Here is a 19,378-nt window from a genome sequence, read left to right as displayed (position 1 = left end):
GGTGGGGAGAGGCTGCTGGTTTAGACCCCTTTGTTTTAGCAAATAAAGTTGCCCTGGAAATACAGCGGAAGTGTTAGTTCAAACAGTTTTCTCGTGAAGTGCTTTTTAAAATCTTGATTTGTCTCTAAAGTTTAGTGACGTGAACTACATTACTTTATAATGTGTTTTCAGTGAGTATCTTGCCACTGTACCCAAATGAGTATGGTCCTTCAAGCAGCCATTTGGATGGCTGTCCACCGTCCTGAAGATGTTTCACTGCTTAACCTGTTTTTGGAACGGTTACATTTTGAATTGCCTTTAGTCACCTCACAAAGAATAAGAAAGAAAAAGAAGTTACTTCTCATTACTTTATTCATTACAGATGTTAGCGGTTGGTATGTGTCACCAAAAAATAGGGGGTTGAGCCACTGTGGTGAATTCCTGGGGACAGGTAGGCAGAGTAAGGTGGATTCACACACCTTTACCAAATACTACCCTTTAGCTTTGTAGCTAATTTAGCAATGCTGTGGATGTAGTAAAAGCATAGGAGGAGTTCTGGAATGAAACCACCACAGCCTAAGTTAGGGAGAGGAAAGACAATACAGAGAAGCATGTACAAAGCCAAACACAGGCAGTCCCTCCTACAGGTGCTCCAGTGTCAAGAAGGAGAGCCGACCAGCATTGCTCTGGGGTTCAAGAGAAAGAGGTCACTTTCAACAGCACTGATCAAAGAAAGCTTAGCAAAAAGGTGGCATTTCAGCGGGGCACTGAGGGATGGATGGGAAGGTTCCACAAGGAAGAGGGCGAAGTCCAGAACGTTCTTTTGGGCGACTAATAGAAGAAAAAGGAGACCAATGAAACAGAGCAGTCTAGAAGGAGTTTTATATTTTTTCTTTTCCTGGGGTTCCCATCCCCACCTTTTCCTAATTTTCTCTTTTTTCAAATTAGACTCATTTCCCTAATACACTTGGGAAGGCCTGGGCTTATATAGCACTCTTCTAGGGATAACAAAATGCTATAATAGACGATGGATAGTATAGGTAATTGTTGATCAGTATATTTGATATAATTTCTGTAGGACAAGAATAGAAGAATGTAAAGTGGGAAACCAATCTACCTGGTAATGTTCTTTATAGCATTTGTGGTTAAGAGCAGGAAAGTTCATTTTGAACACTCTGTTAATAAGGACATAATTTACCAGTAAAAAAAAAAGTAATATTTTCCCACCTCAATATATGTTAATACATTATATATAAACCTTACTAATTTAGTCCCCACCTATTTGGAATTTGTGATAATTCGACTCTGAATTATCTGCCCTGAAGTTGTTTAATGTATGTGGAAAAGCAGATTAATGGTGTAAACAAGATTATTGGGAGAACACTTAAGAAAACAAGACTTTTCAAGTACTTTGGGTAGCATTCATTTACATAAACACCCCACATGTTAATTACAGTTGAGTATTATCTATTCATTAAAGCAAGCTTGTTGAATCCATTTGGCAAAGCTCTGCTCATTTTGACAGATACTGAAAAGTGATCAAAATTGCAGTTCTCTCTGTATGTTCTGTAGTTCTGATTTTGCATACATTTCCTTTATTACTATAAGAAACTTTTGTCTCTGCTTTTTATTTTAATAGGCAATGGAAATTGGAACATTTGTGTTATAAATCTGGAGAACTTATCACAGAAACAGGTTACATGGATCAGGTATATTTTCTTTCTGTTTGCAAAAAATTCTCAAAAATTCTCAAATAGCCCAGTGGTATACATTAGCCTAATGCGTGGCCTATACTTTTCAACTTTGACAGATAATAGAATATCTTTACCCTTGTTTAATTATTACACCTTTGGACTGCTTCTGGGAAGGGGCGAAGTTACAGTCTGGGACAGCATACCTACTGTAAGTGTGTGATCTTGTTTTCTGATGTCTGTGATTTCTAAACTCTAGAATGTTTCTGATGTTACCTTATCATTGTTTATTCTATTTCAGTTTTGGACAAGAAATAAAAACATTGAAATTCCATGTGCATGTTTTGAGTGAATAGTTGGGGGAGAGGGCACTTCGGCAGAATGTTTCTCCTCTTTTCAAAAAAAGTTCTGTAGGCATCATTAAATTTCATTCACTTTTACCAGCCCATTTATATGCAAATAAAATGCAAATTATTTCAGAGTATGTGTGATTTTTAACTCTTTAAAATATTTGCAGTTTTGTACACCAAGCACTTAACGTAGGTTTAGCTTATTTTTTTAAGGAGAGAATTTATTAGTGGGTACATGTCGAAGTTCAAGATCTTCCTGTTAAGTGAAATGCTGACCTTTCTTTGGATCACATTAATGGCATTTAAGAGGGAAATCCACTATCTTTGAAGGTCATGGTAGGGGATGCTTCACAGTTTAGCAGTTGAATATTATGTACACGGCATCGTTTAAGGAATAATTGTTAATCAGTGTAGACATTTTCAGTTAATTATGCAAGAGTTAGTGCTTGCTTGGGTTATTGTTTCTCTCCTAGCTTGCACATATCTGCAAAAGCAATTTGCAGTGGCCATACCCTGACCTTCAGTGTACAGTTTTAGGTGGGAAATAAGGGGTTTTGTGTTTTCTGGTTGGGAGATTCTGAATAATGACTTCAGCCTGGTTAAGCAGCTACAGTGTGGTTTGAACCACATAACAGGCAGCCAAAAGCCTTTCTGGTCTGTCAGCAGCACAAATTCAAAAGTGAGTGTGGGGGGAAGTGGCCTTGATGGCGGTGATGGCAGAGGCAGCAGGGGGCTCGTGGGGCTGACTGCCAGGCTGTCAGAGAGAGCTCATAAGTATGGGATTATTAAAGGTAATGGAGATCAAATATTTTGATTGATGACATTTACAAAGCATTTATTAGGCTGGCAAGTGCTAATTTGACATTGTGATTTCCTCTGCGCCCCCCACGCCTTAATTTTGGGTCTCAGTCTCATGCTTAGAAGCACCCATTTGGCTAATTTGGGTGTTAGGTATTAAATATACTATATCAGCAAGTTAAGATTCTTTGGTACCTTTGTTAATTTATAAGCTCTCTGTTTGCAATGTTCATTCATGAATTATTTTCCTGACTTAGGTTTGCATATAGGTATACTGGAAAGGAGCATTTGGTTTTGGTGCCAAGGTCCCAGAATTACAGTTGTTTCCCCAGAAAGCGTCATACAATCCAGATGCAGTAGATTCAGTCTTGTTATTTTACTAAGGGCTTGGAAGCCTCTTTTTCATTGTCTTGCCTCCTAATTTCTTTCACAGAGGTAAGCCTCCTTTGCAGTGGACAAACTTTGACCCTTTGGAATTCCTAGAAGAGTTAAAGAAAATAAACTATCAAGTGGACAGCTGGGAGGAAATGCTGAATAAGGCTGAAGTTGGTCATGGTTACATGGACCGGCCCTGCCTCAATCCGGCTGATCCAGACTGCCCTGCCACAGCCCCCAACAAAAATGCAACCAAAGTAAGTACAGCCATTGATTGCTTCTCAGGCGGGGAAGGGAGAAAAACTTGCTATTTGCCCCCATTTTTAGTTCTGTTATTTTTATTTTTAAGATTTCATTCTCAATGACTTTTTTGGTCTGTGGAACTGAGTTTGTTTAAAGAGCTAAATTTTGCTGTAAGATTTGCCATACGCCTCTCATTAGCTTTGTTATTAATGTTCTCACTGAAACAAACAAGCCCTTAATGCACTGGATTTTAACAAGGCATGTGACCTGCCTACTAATTCCTGTAATTATGAGGCTGTCTTTTTATTTTTAGCCTCTTGATATGGCCCTTGTTTTGAATGGTGGGTGTCATGGATTATCCAGAAAGTATATGCACTGGCAGGAGGAACTGATTGTGGGTGGCACAGTCAAGAACAGCACTGGAAAGCTTGTCAGGTAATCCAACACACGGAGGAAAATCCAAGCCATCTATTTTTTGTCCTTTCCTCAGAAACCACTTCCCTTCTGACGTCTGCAAGTGTATTTGTATTAATACTTAACTGTTACCCTAGCTAGCTGTCTGGTGTAATAGAATATTAGGAAATATTAGTGGACTAGACCAGCTCAAAAAAGCACCTTATGGGGAACTTTTCAAGGTTTATCATTTTCATCGAGACTGTAGTTAGTGATTGTAGGATTTTAGAAGATCTACCCATGATGTAGAAAATCGGGGCAGCTATAAAGTAGGCAAGAGGAATTGGTCATACCACGTGGAGTTAAATGATGTGAGCTGAACTCCATCACAGACTGTTAAAGGGAAAGACCAACGACTGACGGCTAAATAAGAATTATCCTCTGTGCACTTGTGGACTCTGCTCCGTCAAGTGTCAGGCGCTCCGTCTGAGATTTCTCCCTCGGGAGAGCTGTCGTCTGGGATTTCTGCACAAGCAAGCGTGCAGCGCTGAGCCCAGCATATCTGATCAGGCTATCTACTCCAGTACCCTTCCTGTTTCGTTGACTAGAAACTGAGAAAGGAAATTGCCTATTAATTTAATTTGGGGGTGTATCTGTAAAAGGTTTGTAAGGTTACACCTTTAATATGGTACATCAATCTATTAAATAAAATAACCATCCAGGTCCCATTTTAATGGAAACATGTGCTCACGTAGGACAGAATGGCTGCGAGTGAGTCGGGGGTGCTCTGTGGGGATTTTGCACAGTGAGAGCTGCTTCCTGGGGATGCTGATGGTGTGCCTTTTCCACCCCATCACAGTGCCCACGCCTTGCAGACCATGTTTCAGTTAATGACTCCCAAGCAAATGTACGAACACTTCAAGGGTTATGAGTATGTCTCGCACATCAACTGGAACGAGGACAAGGCAGCAGCCATCCTGGAGGCTTGGCAGAGGACGTATGTGGAGGTAAATGGGTGGCCTTCTGACGCCCTTTGAACCTGAGTACAGACCCCTTAGTTACTAAATACTTCATTTTAACGTTTTAAAGCATTGTTTTCATTAGAATTTATTTTCAAAACTGATTGTAATGCTGGGAACTTGGGGGGAATGAAAACTTTTTCCTTCTCTTTATATTGAAAACCTCACTATCTGGGTGATGCTAATTCTAATTGTGATGCCCTGAAACATTTTGAGTAACCAATTGTGAACCCCAGAGCTAAGGCATAACCGTGTTTAAAAAAAACACTTGGTTAGCAAGAAAAGGTGTCTGGAAAACATTAGCAAGGCATAGAATCTGTTCACAGCTGCAGTCCCCTTGGTTAGGTCATGTGACAGGAGCTGGCCTTTGTTTCCCAAGCAGTGACCTCTACTGAGCTGCATGTGACCTTTTAAAAGTGGCCAGCGAATGAAGAGGGGGAGGAGTGCCCCTAAGAACGAGTTGTTTTGGATTAGGGGGGAGCTGATGGGCCCGCAAATCAGTCGTAGAGTTATGGAGAGGAGAAGAGTAGTCTCAGACATAGCATAAATAAGGCTGCCGGAGAGAACCTCAATTACACAGGCTCACCGGCTCACCACAGCACCACTTTCTCATTTGATTAGCAACAGCCTTCATTGTCCCAGGCTCAGGTCCTTCAGCGTTAGTCCAAGTTCAAACCCCAATCATGTAGAGCTCTTTTCAAGGCATCAGACAAAAGTGGGGGTTGGGTAAAGGGGACATGTCACCTGAGAGGACTGTGCTCTTGAAGCTCCTCGCAGCTTTAATCCCATCTGGGAATTTATCCTTGCGTTCTGACCGCAGGTAGTTCATCAAAGCGTCGCTCAGAACTCCACTCAGAAGGTGCTTTCCTTTACCACGACGACCCTGGACGACATCCTCAAGTCCTTCTCTGACGTCAGCGTCATCCGAGTGGCCAGTGGCTATTTACTGATGGTAACAATCAATTCAGTTCTCCCAGGGGGCGTTTTTGTTTCGTTTTCTAGTTTTTACCTTTCCATGACTGCCCCTGCTTTTTAACTGCTCTTAACACACACTTGCATCCAAGACAGAGAGAGCTCGGCTTCGTAACGGTTTAAAAAGTGGTCGTGTAAAGCATTTATTACCGTTTGCAGTTGGCCCATCTTTGACTCGTATCATTTCGTATGATGTCTGTAATGTAAATTTTTGTTGTTGTTCGATTTAATAAGTTCTACCTTTTGATTTGGGGTGATGGGTGGGGGAAAACATTAGAATCTTTACACATTCTAATGTTTGGCTTTTGTTTTGTGTCTCCCCCTTCCTCCTCTCCCCCCTCCTCCAACTCCCCTTCATTCCTTCACCTCCCCACCACCCTGCCCAACTGTTCTGCTTGTAGCTTGCCTATGCCTGTTTAACCATGCTGCGCTGGGACTGCTCCAAGTCCCAGGGTGCCGTGGGGCTGGCTGGTGTCCTGTTGGTTGCACTGTCAGTGGCTGCAGGATTGGGCCTGTGCTCATTGATCGGGATTTCCTTTAATGCTGCAACAACTCAGGTACTAAAGGAGCCATCCGTCTGCTGTTCATTGACAAACACCCCTCTCCGGGCTTGCCCAGTTGGCCTCCAGTGTGTCCATGTCACCTAAAGGGTCTTCCAGCCTTTTCCGCTAAGATGCCCCATTTCTCAGGGGGGTGCTGTCTCTAAATGGACCACTTGACAGTGGCAGGTCTGAATGGGCTTGTTGATTAGTTAGAGATGATGCTTCATTTATCAGTGGAATTTAGATCATTTATCCGAGCAGTGGTTCTTAACCTTGAGTATGCATTAGCATCACCTGGCGGGCTTGTGAAAACTGATTGCTGGGCCCCCATCCCCAGAGTTTCTAATGCAGTCCGTCTGGGGTGAGGGTGGAGAATTTGTATTTCTAGCCAGCTCCCAACACTGCTGGTCTAGGCATCGCGCTCTGAGAACCACTGCTTTAAATGAGTTAGATTCCTTCTCACTTTTTTTTTTTTAGCATCTTTATTGGAGTATAATTCCTTCTCATTTGTTAACTTAAAAAAAATTATTGTATGTGGAGCTTAGAAATAGTTATGGACAAGATCTGTGAGCCACAACTGCTAGACTTTGGGGTCTAACTATCAGATAAAACTAAATCCTTCACATGAGTTCATGTAAGCCATCCTTTGGGTAAGCCCCTTGGGGTGCTGGTGGCAGTGTTTTAAATGGCTTTGTAGAATTCTCAGAACTGGACCTCACGTGTCTAATGTCACTGTGCTGTGTCTTCACTACAGGTTTTGCCATTTCTTGCTCTTGGCGTTGGTGTGGATGACGTCTTCCTTCTGGCGCATGCATTTAGTGAAACAGGACAGAATAAAAGGATCCCTTTTGAGGTAATAGAAAAACAAAAGAAGAAACCTTTGAGGACAGCAGAAGCCCCTCTCTGTTTCTGAGTGTTTGTCCTTCCACTTTTCTCAATCTGGCCCAGTAAATATTTCAGTCCCAAGTCAGATGGACACGTGACTGACTCTAAATAAGTAAAGTAAGTTAAAAGCGTCTCAGGAGACTTGTTCCAAAGCGCACGTTTGTTTCTTTGGGTTTTTTGGTTACTTTGTTCGCATTTCTCCTTGCCCCTTTTTAACCATATTAAAAATGTACTTAAGTCATTATCTTGCAGCTTTGTGCTTTGGGTAGTAATAACCATGAACAGCACACGACTGTGTAGATAGCACTGAAAACTTGAATTTCAGTGTTGGTGTTAGAGGGAAAGGCAGAGGTATCCCTTTCTTAGCCCCTCACGTCAGCATTGTAAACCACCAGTTGTCTGATTTTGCCACGTATTTGAATTGTTCACACAGTCTGTGGTCTGAGGGGCTCCGCCCTGTGCAGCTCTCAGCACTGTGGTTTCTCATCCTTAGGACAGGACCGGGGAGTGTCTCAAGCGCACGGGAGCCAGCGTGGCCCTCACATCCATCAGCAACGTCACAGCCTTCTTTATGGCTGCGTTGATCCCGATTCCCGCTCTGCGGGCGTTCTCCCTGCAGGTGAGTTTCCAGTAACTAGATCCGGAGGCGGGGGGGGGGCGGATCTGTGAGCGCTGCGCTTAGCAGCGAGCCTTCCAGGTCTACTTTTCTCCAGTGATGTGCTTACAGTACTACCACCGTGAAGTAAAGCAGCATGCCAGCTTTGGGGACTCTTTCTTCTGGGTGGATGCTTCTTTAAGCAATAACCTTGACACTCCCTCTGAAAGAAAGTTCTAGGGCTCTTTCTTTCCTTTAAAGCCCTATAGCTCAGAAGCCTGAGGCCTGGGTATCCTCATGGCCCAGGGCCACTCCGTGTGGGACGCCTGTAAGCCCGTACTCCAGATAATCAGGAGTCCTCTGGATTGGGCCCTGGTGCAGCCAGCTCTTGTTCGTCCCTGCGTCTAAACTCCACTCTCAGTTTCTGTGCTCACCCCCTTCCCCTGCTGGCTACCATCTCTTGATTTCCCTAAAGCAGCCCCCAACACAAAGCCGCTGCACAGAGCAGACTTCACGGATACGAGGATGAGGTTGCAGTGTAGCCCAGGCCAGGCCATACCTTAAAATTGAGCGTTAGATTCCTCACTGTGTGAGGAGGGATTGGCCAGCCCTTACTTGCCACCTCTCCTTCCTTGTTCTTCCTGGCCCCTCTTCTCCTTCCTTTTGGTTCCCTACCGGACTCTGAGGCTACCCAAGAAAACACAGAATTCCTCTCCCTTTCTTGCGCAGAGAAATTTGGTCCATCACTGTTCTGTCCTTTCCTTCCAAACCAGGCCCTTTCACATCTAGAGGCCTCTGAGATATGTTTCCAAAGAGCCAGCTAACATGAATTGTAAGAATGGAGAGTTCCCGCGACTGGGGATGCAGCTATGGTCAGTTCTGTGCTTGGTGTAAAGTACTGGCATTGCTCTTCAGCTGCTTGAAACTCGTGGGAAATCCTGAAATTGGTCAACGCAGCAGATAAAGGAGGCTACTTGCCCAGTTTGTGGCGTGGTCTTCCTAAGCCTGAAGTGGTTTAGGGTTTTGATTTCTCAAGGATATTATTGAGGTTTCATGAATGAAATTCAAATTTTAAAGCTCCAACTGGTTTCCAAGAAAGATTAAAGGAGCAGTGGCTTTCCCTCTTCCTCCTCTCTTACAATGCGATAGTAATTCATGAGATGGCCAGGTTTTTAAAGGGAACTATTTTTGATGTCACTTTTTAAACTGTTGTTACATCCATCCAGCTTATTCATACTGCTTTACTCCTTTTAATCACCAAAAGGTTCTAAGGATTGTAACCAGGAAGAGAAATTGACAAATCATAGATTAGGTTTCTATTTATATTTTTGTCAACACACTCAGCTCTTTTCTAGCCTTCAGATATGAATCTTATTTCACTAATTACCGATAAAGGCCTAAGCAACTAGTGATCTTACTGCATTTGGGACACTAGACTTGTTTACTCTTTGGTGTAAGGTTTTGTACCCATCACTGTGACCAGCAGGCCCCCCAAAAAGACAAATACTAAAAGAAGCTTATTTTATTATAAACATATAGAAACTAGAAATAGAAGTAGTGAGTGAATAAATGAATACATTAAATCTGAAAGTGGGACCAAAGTTCAAAGAAAATGAAAATATATCTAAGTGCTCAGTAATACGGAAGGTAAATAAAAGATGCCCACTAATTTATTGGTACAACTGAAGTTTTAGGATGCCTTTTGCACAGCCATGCACGTGTGCAGCACCCTTTGATAGCCTGCTCGTGTCTCGTATACAGCAGATCCTGGTACTGAGGAACTGTTCTAGAGTCTTTTAACAGTGGAACCCTCCCTCCTGCCTCTGTCCTTCTCTGCCTGCCTATTCCCTCGCTGTTCTTTATCTGCTTTACCTCACGCTCCTTCTTTTCTTCTTGTCCCTCTCTCTCATTTTCTCCTCTCCTGTCTCAGTACAAACTGATAATTCATCAAGGCATACTGTCCTTTAATGATATCCTATGGTGTGGTAGTCTGAAAAGCTACATGAGTTTTCCTTAACGCCTTTTAGAAAATCCGGTACGCTAAGTTCTCCCAAGGTAAGCACCTTACTGAGATGAAATGAACACTGTTGGTTTTGCATTTCTATTCCAAGGCACTGGAGTATCACTTTAGAAATTGCATCTAGAGCTTCTAGAAGTTCTCATTTGCTAGAGAATGGCTTCCTGTGATACTGGTTCATTCTCAGTAAACAAAAAGTAAAAAAGAAGAATAGAAAATTTAAGAAAAAAGGGCATGCCATGATTTTTGCAGTAGCCATCAGAAATTTTACACTTGGTTCCCTTTAAAATGTATTGACGTTTGAAATTGACCATTATATAGTTTCTCTTTACGTTAGTGACTGTGTTAAGTTGTAACTTTGGGTGTTCGTTTGTATTTGTATTTTCAGGATACTCTAGATTAAGCATCAGAAAGACATATCCAAAATGGTTCTGTCCAGTAATAAACCCACGTTAAAATTTTTCCTTGTGGAGCCTTTCCAATTTTGTAACCTTGCCAAAATAAATAGAATTTCTTTCCCAAAGAAACCTCCTTGTCAATCTTTATCCATCTGTCCAAATGCCACCTCTATACCAGAAAGCAGTGGCACTGCTTATAATTCTTTGAAAACGAATGCCCTACACTGGGGCTTTGCTGGTAACTGAATGGTATTTGTTCTTCAATGAAAAGTCCCAGAACAGAATGCCTTATTGTTCCAAATGGTAAGAGGGTTTAGACGAGGGCCCCTCTAGGCAGGGCCAGTTCCTCTCTGCTCTGCAAGTGTCTCAGTGGGGCCACCCATAGATGCTTTGCGGGGGAATGGGACATTTCCTTAAAGCGCCGCGATTAGAACTGATTGACGGTGCAGGATCATCCCCGTCATCTTTTCACATGTACTTGACGTTTCTTCAAGTGCTCTTTGCTCTAGCGGTGACACTTCTCTCACTGAGAAATCCTTGCCGTTCGTTTTTATTATTTCAGTGCACTGTAGCGGATGTTGAAGTTCTACAACTTTCTCATCAGTAAATGTCCTACCTATACATGTGATAAGCTGTTGGACAGTAAGTTTAGATGGGAAGCTACCTCGGGTTTCTTCTTTCATTTCTCCATTTCCGCCACAAAGAGACCGAGCAAGATGCCCATCAGATTTCTCTGATGGATGAGGCTGCTATCAGATACATTCCCCAGCCATGGCAGAAAGCATCAGTGTTGTTTTGGCCGCAACGTCTGGGCCACCTGTATACACCTGCGTGGCTTATCTTTTCACAGTCTCTCTGTCCTCATCCCCAGGAACTTCTGTTCAAAATGAGATGCCCAGAGTTTCTTGTCTGCAATTACACTCCTGAATTCTAAGCGTGACTGTAATAAAAAGAAAAGCTGACAGGATTCCACCACCCCCCCCAAGATTAAGTTTTCCTGGAAAACCCTTGAGGATCAGACGCATTCTCCCCTATGTTCTGATTGGTCAGGAGTCCTAACCCTGCCCCCGTGTCTGTCCCTTCAGGAGGTGATCAGATCTAACGAGAACTCCCGGGTCCCAGCTGGGCTGGGGGCGTAGGCATCAAGCCTGTGTTTGAATCCGATTTACTGGGAGCCTCAGGCAGGTGACCTTCCTCTGCACCACGGGTCTTTATTAGGTAAAGGGTCGACAGCAGGACTAACGTCTGCCTCCTGGTTGCTCTGAGAATCGAACGGATCGTGTGTAACTTAACTACCTGACCTCCCATCACTCCTCCTCCTTTCTCTTCCCTCAACAGAATTTTAAACCCAGCAGTACTGCATAGCTTTTAAACTCAGACACGGCCTATCGGATTTCCTCCATGCATCCTTCCTCCCTGGTCCTCCCCAAATCCTTTTTTGTCTTCTCCATCTCCCAAGAAACCTTTTCTGGCCACTCTCCACCCCCGTGTACCCCCACCTGCATGCTCCCCTCCTCTGAGCCACTCTGGAACCCTGGCATGCTTCTATTACAACATTTGTCAGCCTAGCTTGTAATTTGTTTATAGTTCTGGCTGTGTCTTTCCTTGAGAGCAGGATTTTGTCTTATTTATCTTTGTGTCTTCCGTACCCAATACGCTGCCCAGACTTTTCTTTTTTCTGTTTGCCTCTTAGATAAATCCTTTAGTCGAAATAGTGATTTGCTTATAACGTGTTAGGCAGGTCTTTAAAGTTACGTTATATACATTAGAGTGGCCAGTTAACTTGTTTCATATATTTTGAATTGATGAGGAATTTTCAAGGCAGACGAAGAAGAGAGGGGTTGGGTCATTTTTAGGAGACTCGTGGTTATTCTTTGGTTCTGTAGACTTGACAGGGAATTAATTATCGAAAAAAGCATCTCTCCAGAACTTGGGCTTGCTATTTCACCTCAAGCATAAATTCACAAGTTACTATCCAGAGACCTTTGCAAGGTTCTCCTCTGGTATTGTTCGGTACCAGTGGTAATCGGGTTTTCTTTTCTCACCCTGAAACATTTACCCAGTTTGAGAAGGTTTTAGAACTAAGCAGTTCTTTGAAAAACCTTGTAAGAGTTTTTATTTTTCAAAAAAACTTTCTGATAATTTCTTGGTTACTTAGCACTCCAGTTGCATTTTTCATCATGCTGCTGCTTTCCATGCCTTTCTGTACGGGAGAGCCCTTTCAACTGTCCTCTGTTGACTTTCCCCTATTAACAGCCCAATTGTGTAATTTTTACTAGGTCAGCAGGAGATTTGCCAAAGCGCTACAGAATCTAGCCCTGTGTTTATTCTAGGTTATGGAGTGACTTTTGAATCCGTACTTATTTATTCTGCGTACTAGAATCACACACAGGAATTTCTGCTTAACTCTCCTTGACCTTTTATGTTACTGTGCTTGCACACCCCACAGGCTACTCCAGAGGCTATTTGGAATGTGCCTATGAAAAACCTCGGGGGACGTGTTTGAATTTTTATTTTGTGTTTTAAAGGTGACATTTGGATATACTCGATCCGCTTTATATATAAATTTTCTAAGTGTAAAATCAGGGCTACGTGAACTCTTAGAAATGTTCTAAGAGGAAAATGTTTCTTTTTATCTGAACGTAAAACATTTCAAGCATATTCTCTGTTCTGCTTTGTCAGTTTGGTTTAGTTTAGTTCCTGTGTTTGTACCCTATGGGCTCATGGAATTATTAGAGATGGAAAGGAATGATGGGGGCCTCTATTCTAGTCAAATGGTCTCTTAATGAAGGACGAGAAGCAAAGTGATGAGAAACTCCAGCATCTATTTCAGGCTTAAACACCTCAGTTAGGAAAGTGAAAGAAAGATTTTGTTTAAAGCTTCTTTATTTTCAAAGCAGTCCTCTGACTGGGAGGAAATGTATTAGTGACCTCTCCATTTTTTTTTTTTTCTCCCAGGCGGCTGTAGTAGTGGTATTCAATTTTGCTATGGTTCTGCTGATTTTTCCTGCAATTCTCAGCATGGATTTGTATCGACGTGAGGACAGGAGATTGGATATTTTCTGCTGTTTTACAAGGTACATTTTCTGGCCCCTGTGGCCTTTATTTGTTGGGAGCAGAGTGGTAATGTTTAGAGAAATTTTCAGTCTGTGAACTTAAAAGGAAGCGTAGTCAACGATGTGCTGAACGCAGGGCAGATAATGGACAGAGGATGCTTCCTCTGGGGGACATCGGAGTCACTGGGGTTCTCGCCTCCCTCAACTGAACATTCTTACAGCCCCGAGGCTGTGATACACATGATCATTGTTTACCACACACCCGTATCGCTGACTGTTGGGAATGCGTTGTATCTCTATGGATTAGGGCAGAACGAAGGTTGAAAACCACCATCTGGAAAACATATCACCCTTTGGGTGGTTTGGTTTGGGTTTTTTTTTTTTAAAGGAATTATGCATTAAGAGGTTCATCAGCGTGTCACTTGATTTCTGTCAGCCAAATTCAGGATCAGCCATCCATTTGGCCTCCTTCGATTGACTCACGTCTGTGTCCGAATAGATAAACCGGATGGTGTTTGTGGAGTTCAGTGCTATGTTTGGCTCCTAAATCAGAGCGGTGTAAAGTGAATAATGTCAGTCATTGGCAGAAATGAAAGCACCGTTTCCCTGTTTCGGTATACCATTCCAACGTATTTCCCCCTCTTTCAGCCCCTGTGTCAGCAGAGTGATTCAGGTTGAACCCCAGGCCTACACAGAGACTCACAGTAACACCCGCTACAGCCCCCCGCCCCCCTACAGCAGCCACAGCTTCGCCCACGAAACCCAGATCACCATGCAGTCCACGGTGCAGCTGCGCACAGAGTACGACCCACACACGCACGTGTACTACACCACTGCCGAGCCGCGCTCCGAGATCTCCGTGCAGCCCGTCACCGTGGCCCAGGACACGCTCAGCTGCCAGAGCCCCGAGAGCACCAGCTCCACGAGGGACCTGCTCTCCCAGTTCTCTGACTCTAGCCTCCACTGCCTTGAGCCCCCCTGCAGCAGGTGGACACTCTCATCTTTTGCCGAGAAGCACTATGCCCCTTTCCTCTTGAAACCAAAAGCCAAGGTAATTACCAAAACAGAAGACTCCTACTGTCTGCAAAAAATAACAGAGCAGGCGCCTTTGGAATTCATCAGATTGCTTCCTCAGATGTGGTGTATTTCAGGCCTCCTAAGGAGTCAGTCCATTTAGAGCTCGAGGCCATTTTAATGAGCTCATCTTCTACAGGAGTGCATCTCTGTGTGGCAAATGTTTCTTTCCATTTACAGCAACTCCTTGCATTTTAAAGATTTTATTCTAAATGAGCTTGTTTAAAAAATGCGATTACCGGGCTTCCCTGGTGGCGCAGTGGTTGAGAGTCCGCCTACCGATGCAGGGGACACGGGTTCTTGCCCCGGTCCGGGAAGATCCCACGTGCCGCGCAGCGGCTGGGCCCGTGAGCCATGGCCGCTGGGCCTGCGCGTCCGGAGCCTGTGCTCCGCAACGGGAGAGGCCACAGCAGTGAGAGGGCTGTGTACCGCCCAAAAAAAAAAATTACCATGATTTTATGTTTTTTCCTCTGGGAGAACGACCCGTACACTGTACATCCGGATAGTGTGATGGTAAGAGTGAGGTATAAACCAAACAGCTCATCTTTGTCAAGGGAGAGTCGGTTATGTTCCTCCGGGTCTGATCTCGGGCCCCTTATTCTGTTGCAGGTCGTGGTGATCTTCCTTTTCCTGGGCCTGCTGGGGGTCAGCCTTTATGGGACCACCCGAGTGCGTGATGGGCTGGACCTTACAGACATTGTGCCTCGGGAAACTAGAGAATATGACTTTATTGCTGCACAGTTCAAATACTTCTCTTTCTACAACATGTATATAGTCACTCAGAAGGCAGACTACCCCAATATCCAGCACTTACTTTACGACCTTCATAAGAGTTTCAGTAATGTGAAGTATGTCATGTTGGAAGAAAATAAACAGCTTCCCAAAATGTGGCTGCACTACTTCAGAGACTGGCTCCAAGGTAAGATGCTGCTGGAGGGCCCTTGTCCTTTGTAAACATTCACCATTTGGTCTTTGGTGTGTTCAGCTTCTACAAGTTCCCTTTGTTCACTTTATTAAAGTGTTAGATTATAACGTAACACTGACATGTTTCATTGACTTCTGATTGTTGCTGAAAATTCTTATATAGACTCTTTCTGGGGCAGCTCCCAAATCTGGTTTTTACCTATAAAACGATGCAAACAGTTCAAATGGCTGATTCAGGAACTTCTGTAAGAATTTATGAGTACACAGGATAAATGAACAGATGTTCTTAGAATCACTGAATACATCCCTATTCAGTCAGCAGTTAGGGGCAACTTTAGGCCTTCTTTCTCTCCAGTCGACTACTATTTCCTAGAAATGTTTCTAAGAGCAAGGTGAGAAGCTGAGAAAGGCATTTTAAAGCAGGAAATGGGAAAGTAGGTCATAAAATACGGAGCTGGATGCTTCTAGTGCTCTTTTTTTTTTTTTTTTTTTTTAATGGTGGCTAGTTTGGTGACCAAGTGAAATCCAAGTGTTAATGGAATTTCTAGGCTGACTCACTGCCAAATTGTAACTTACTACATCAGTCGTTTTGCATCATTGGTGAATATAATTTAAAATTCCGTATTTTGACCATCTTTTGACTTAACGTATGGAGTAAGCTTAATCGCTTGATCGCATCTCATAGTATATCATAAATAATCAATTTCTGCTTTAAAATGCCTTCTCAGCTTCTGACCTTGCCCTTAGAAACCTTTCTAGGAAATAGTAGTCGACTGGAGAGAAAGACGGCCTAAACTTGCTCCTAACTGCTGACTGAATATGAATGTATTCAGTGATTCTAAGAACATCTGTTCATTTATTCTGTGTTGACACATGCAAAGTAAAGTGGAGAATCAAGATAATTATCTACACAATTCAAGCAAAAATACTCTTACTGAAATACCCAAATAATTATGGCCCCAACATTTTTTGGCTTAAGTTATCCAAATGATTGTCTTAATTTCCCACTTAATTAGGCTTGTTTAAACACAGATTTAAGTGCCTTTTTTGGTCTTAAGTCAATACACTTGTATGTAAAGATTAAGCAGCCAGTTTCCCTGTGAGTTTGCATGAAATGGTAAACAACTTGAATTTGGTTGAAAATTCTTCAGTACGTTTCTGTCTTTGACTCGTGTTCCTAGAATTTTGTTCGTGCGTGTATTACCAGATTTGACCTCTTTTTCTGAGGAAGGCGAAGAGAACTACATAACATCAACATTATTTTTTAACATGCTCGTGAGATTAACTTGAATTTGTTCCCAGTCTTATTTTTTACAGTAGTTTGGGAAGCGGTGGTGTTTTTTTTTGTTTTTTTTTGTTTTTTTTTTTCAGATGATGAATCAAAAGAAGACTAGAAAGTTGAGAGATTCCCTGCTTTTCATTTTTCCCCCTTTGGCCAAAGACATGCAAATAACTTGCCACAAATAACAAAGAGATCTGCAGAGCACTGCCAGTATCTGAGCAAAGAAGGGTTATCCTGGAATTGATTTCAGTGTCTTCGGCCATTCCTTTGAATGTTCAATATGGCATGTTAGGCGGAGCTTTGGAAGAGGGTAGAGGGGCATTGTCTCCAGGCAGTGCAGAGGGCTAACCTTTTTATAGCCTATTGTAAATTATCCCCATGCTTTCATCCCTTTAAAGACCTAAAGCAGTTGGACTTGGGAATCTTTTTAAGAGGTGCGTTTGAATCATGTTTTGATGGCTAAGTGAACAGCACCCACCTAGACCAAGTAAGATCCATTCATGCCCACTGGTCGGCGTCCCAGCCAGCCCTAGGCCTCTGCATCTGACTCTACCAAGGTCCGGGCAGAGCAGTGCACACGGGATGGCCAGATCCTGGGACCACCGGCTGCCTAGACATTTTTCAGGCCTGTTGAGTGGCTGATTTGGTCTTTGAACATTTCCTCTTAGGAAGTAGTTATCCTTGAGTCAGCTTTCCTTCAAAGCACTTTGTGTGGTTGCTAAGTGATGGGACCCTCATTAGTTTTTAATGGAATTGACCATTACAGACCACGTCATCCCATTGGTCTTTAGCAACATTCCAGTAGTTTGGCGGGGGGAGGGATTTACTCATAAAAATGTATAATGGTAATACAGAAATCATCTCAAATGTCACCTTTAAGCATACATGCAAATAAGGTGACCTTGGAGCTAAAAACCACACTGTACACATGGTATTTGTTTATATTTCACACTGAAATATGCAAATAAAATTTAGATTAGCATTTTCTTTTTAGCGTCCTGTATCAAAGAAAAATTGGCAGTTGAGATAATTAACTCAGAACTTCACACTGGAAAATAATTTCTAGTATAAAATACTTTAAATGAAAAAGTTCTAGCTAAAACTTTCATGTTTTGCCATAAAATAAGTGAAACGTCACAGTTCTTTCCTACAGTATGCATGTGTTGGAATGTGAAATATTTGGCCAAGGGAAGAAGCAAATCTTTGTTCCTTGTTTTGTGTCAAGACTGTATAGTGTGCGTGCACTTAGGCCAAACCATTGTTACTTGAGCCTTTTGATAATTAATCAGAAAATAATACACTAATTATGAAAGAACTTGACTTTTCTGTGAAGTCAGTGATTATTTCTCATTCATCGTGAAGCCCCCAGCAGAGTGAATGGCGAGTAGGGGGCCAGCAGCGTAGGTGATGAGTTGAGTGGAATTGCCAACAGGGTTGACTTCCCCAAATCAGATCTTTCTTTCCTTGTTTCACTCTAGGGTGTCCCCAGAGTCGTAGAGTATAAATATCTTAAAACCGCACTCAGATTTTTGGGGCCCCCTATTTGCCACCAGATGTCATTGGTGCCCACGTTAACTCTGCTATCAACAGATGTTTGTTTCCTGGGCACCATAGTGCATTCAGGGCGATTTAGAGCATTCGTGGTTCCAGCTGACTCTGGCAGAGGCTGCCTGGGTTCAAAGCTTAGCTCCAGCACTTACCTGCTGGATGACTTTCCTCAAGTTACTTCACGTTCCCAAGCCTCATCTGTAAAGCGGGAACCATCGTACTAGTAGGTTATCTCACGAGGTCGTTTTAGGAATTAAACGAGGGGTAATCAATGTAAACTGCTTAGACAGCCCCACGCTCACAGTAAGCGTGAGCTCTGCTCCTCAGGGTGGCAGGTCAAGAGGAAAGGGTTAAAGTGCCACACAGGCCACAAAGTGATGGAAATTCTATTATGGTGAGGAAAACAAAACAGGCCTCTTTTCTGGTAGGGGTTGTTTTTTTCTCTCCTGTTTATTTTTTTCAAAAACGGGAAAAAAGGCTTTAGGTAATCAAATAACATCTGTTCAGTACTGATGGTTGTATGTATGCCTCGCTATGAAAAACAGTCTGTGTGAGAGGGGAGCGCAGCCATCCCGGTGGTCTCCCCGCCCGGCCCCGCGGCCACTCCACGTTCCCCGAACAGGGCTGCCTTTCACCACCGAGCCCGAGGCCCTCATCCCCAAATTGTTCCTGTGAAAACAACGCCCATAGCACTGTCGGAAGGAAGGTTTAGTTGGGACAGAGAGAGAGAACGAGAGAGAGAGAGAGAGAGAGAGAGAGAGAGAGAGAGAGAGAGAGAGAGAGAGAGTCCTGTGTTCCCTTCTCCCCCCAACTTCAAACCCCAAGAGTTTAACCATTTTAAGCACGAACGGAACCAGTTCTGTGTGTTGCGGGGAACGGGGGCGTGTCGTGAAATGAAACAAACCCTCCTCCCTCCTTACTGGCCACGTCTAACCCGTGCACGTGCAGCTGGTTCAGAAGATGTGGCTTCCTGGGCTGCTGGGGCTTGGGAGCTCAACGTGGGAGGTGGTTTGGGGGAGCAGGGCGACGGAAGGGGGGGGCGGTGTCAGAGGAGACTGTGTGCAAGCCAGCAATTGCTCAGACCCGAGGGCCGGGTCACCAGGGCCCTGTTTTCTCTTCCAACACGCTTATCTCTTTACAGCTGTAGCCAAACCGTCAGGTCTGTAATGATGGTTTTGATTACAGAAGCCAAGCGCAGCTGTGTGTGGTGGGCTGGTGGGCGCGCCCATCCCCCAAG

At 43.4% G+C, this 19,378-nt stretch overlaps 1 protein-coding gene across 4 annotated transcripts in view; it reads left to right on the top strand.

Annotated features, from left to right (window-relative positions):
• Positions 1-19,378, top strand: part of PTCH1 (patched 1) — a 57,905-nt gene that overhangs the window by 19,161 nt on the left and 19,366 nt on the right. For 3 of the 4 annotated variants that reach the window (XR_003004339.1, XM_024753841.1, XM_024753840.1), the window contains 12 exons: positions 1,619-1,688; positions 1,790-1,881; positions 3,252-3,450; positions 3,750-3,871; positions 4,689-4,836; positions 5,669-5,800; positions 6,222-6,377; positions 7,117-7,215; positions 7,741-7,866; positions 13,216-13,334; positions 13,962-14,364; positions 14,997-15,306. Coding sequence is in view for 3 of the 4 variants with exons in the window: in XM_024753841.1 (XP_024609609.1) it covers positions 1,619-1,688; positions 1,790-1,881; positions 3,252-3,450; positions 3,750-3,871; positions 4,689-4,836; positions 5,669-5,800; positions 6,222-6,377; positions 7,117-7,215; positions 7,741-7,866; positions 13,216-13,334; positions 13,962-14,364; positions 14,997-15,306 (1,976 nt within the window). In the remaining variant the exon portion in view is untranslated. The remainder of the gene's footprint in view (positions 1-1,618; positions 1,689-1,789; positions 1,882-3,251; positions 3,451-3,749; positions 3,872-4,688; positions 4,837-5,668; positions 5,801-6,221; positions 6,378-7,116; positions 7,216-7,740; positions 7,867-13,215; positions 13,335-13,961; positions 14,365-14,996; positions 15,307-19,378) is intronic. The other variant, XM_024753842.1, reaches the window with a different exon arrangement.

This window comes from Neophocaena asiaeorientalis, unplaced genomic scaffold (assembly GCF_003031525.2).
Source record: "Neophocaena asiaeorientalis asiaeorientalis breed wild unplaced genomic scaffold, Neophocaena_asiaeorientalis_V1.1 scaffold220, whole genome shotgun sequence".
Classification (NCBI taxonomy): domain Eukaryota; kingdom Metazoa; phylum Chordata; class Mammalia; order Artiodactyla; family Phocoenidae; genus Neophocaena; species Neophocaena asiaeorientalis.
The sequence above is the reverse complement of the archived record's forward strand: the minus strand, read 5'-3'. Positions and strand labels throughout refer to the sequence as shown.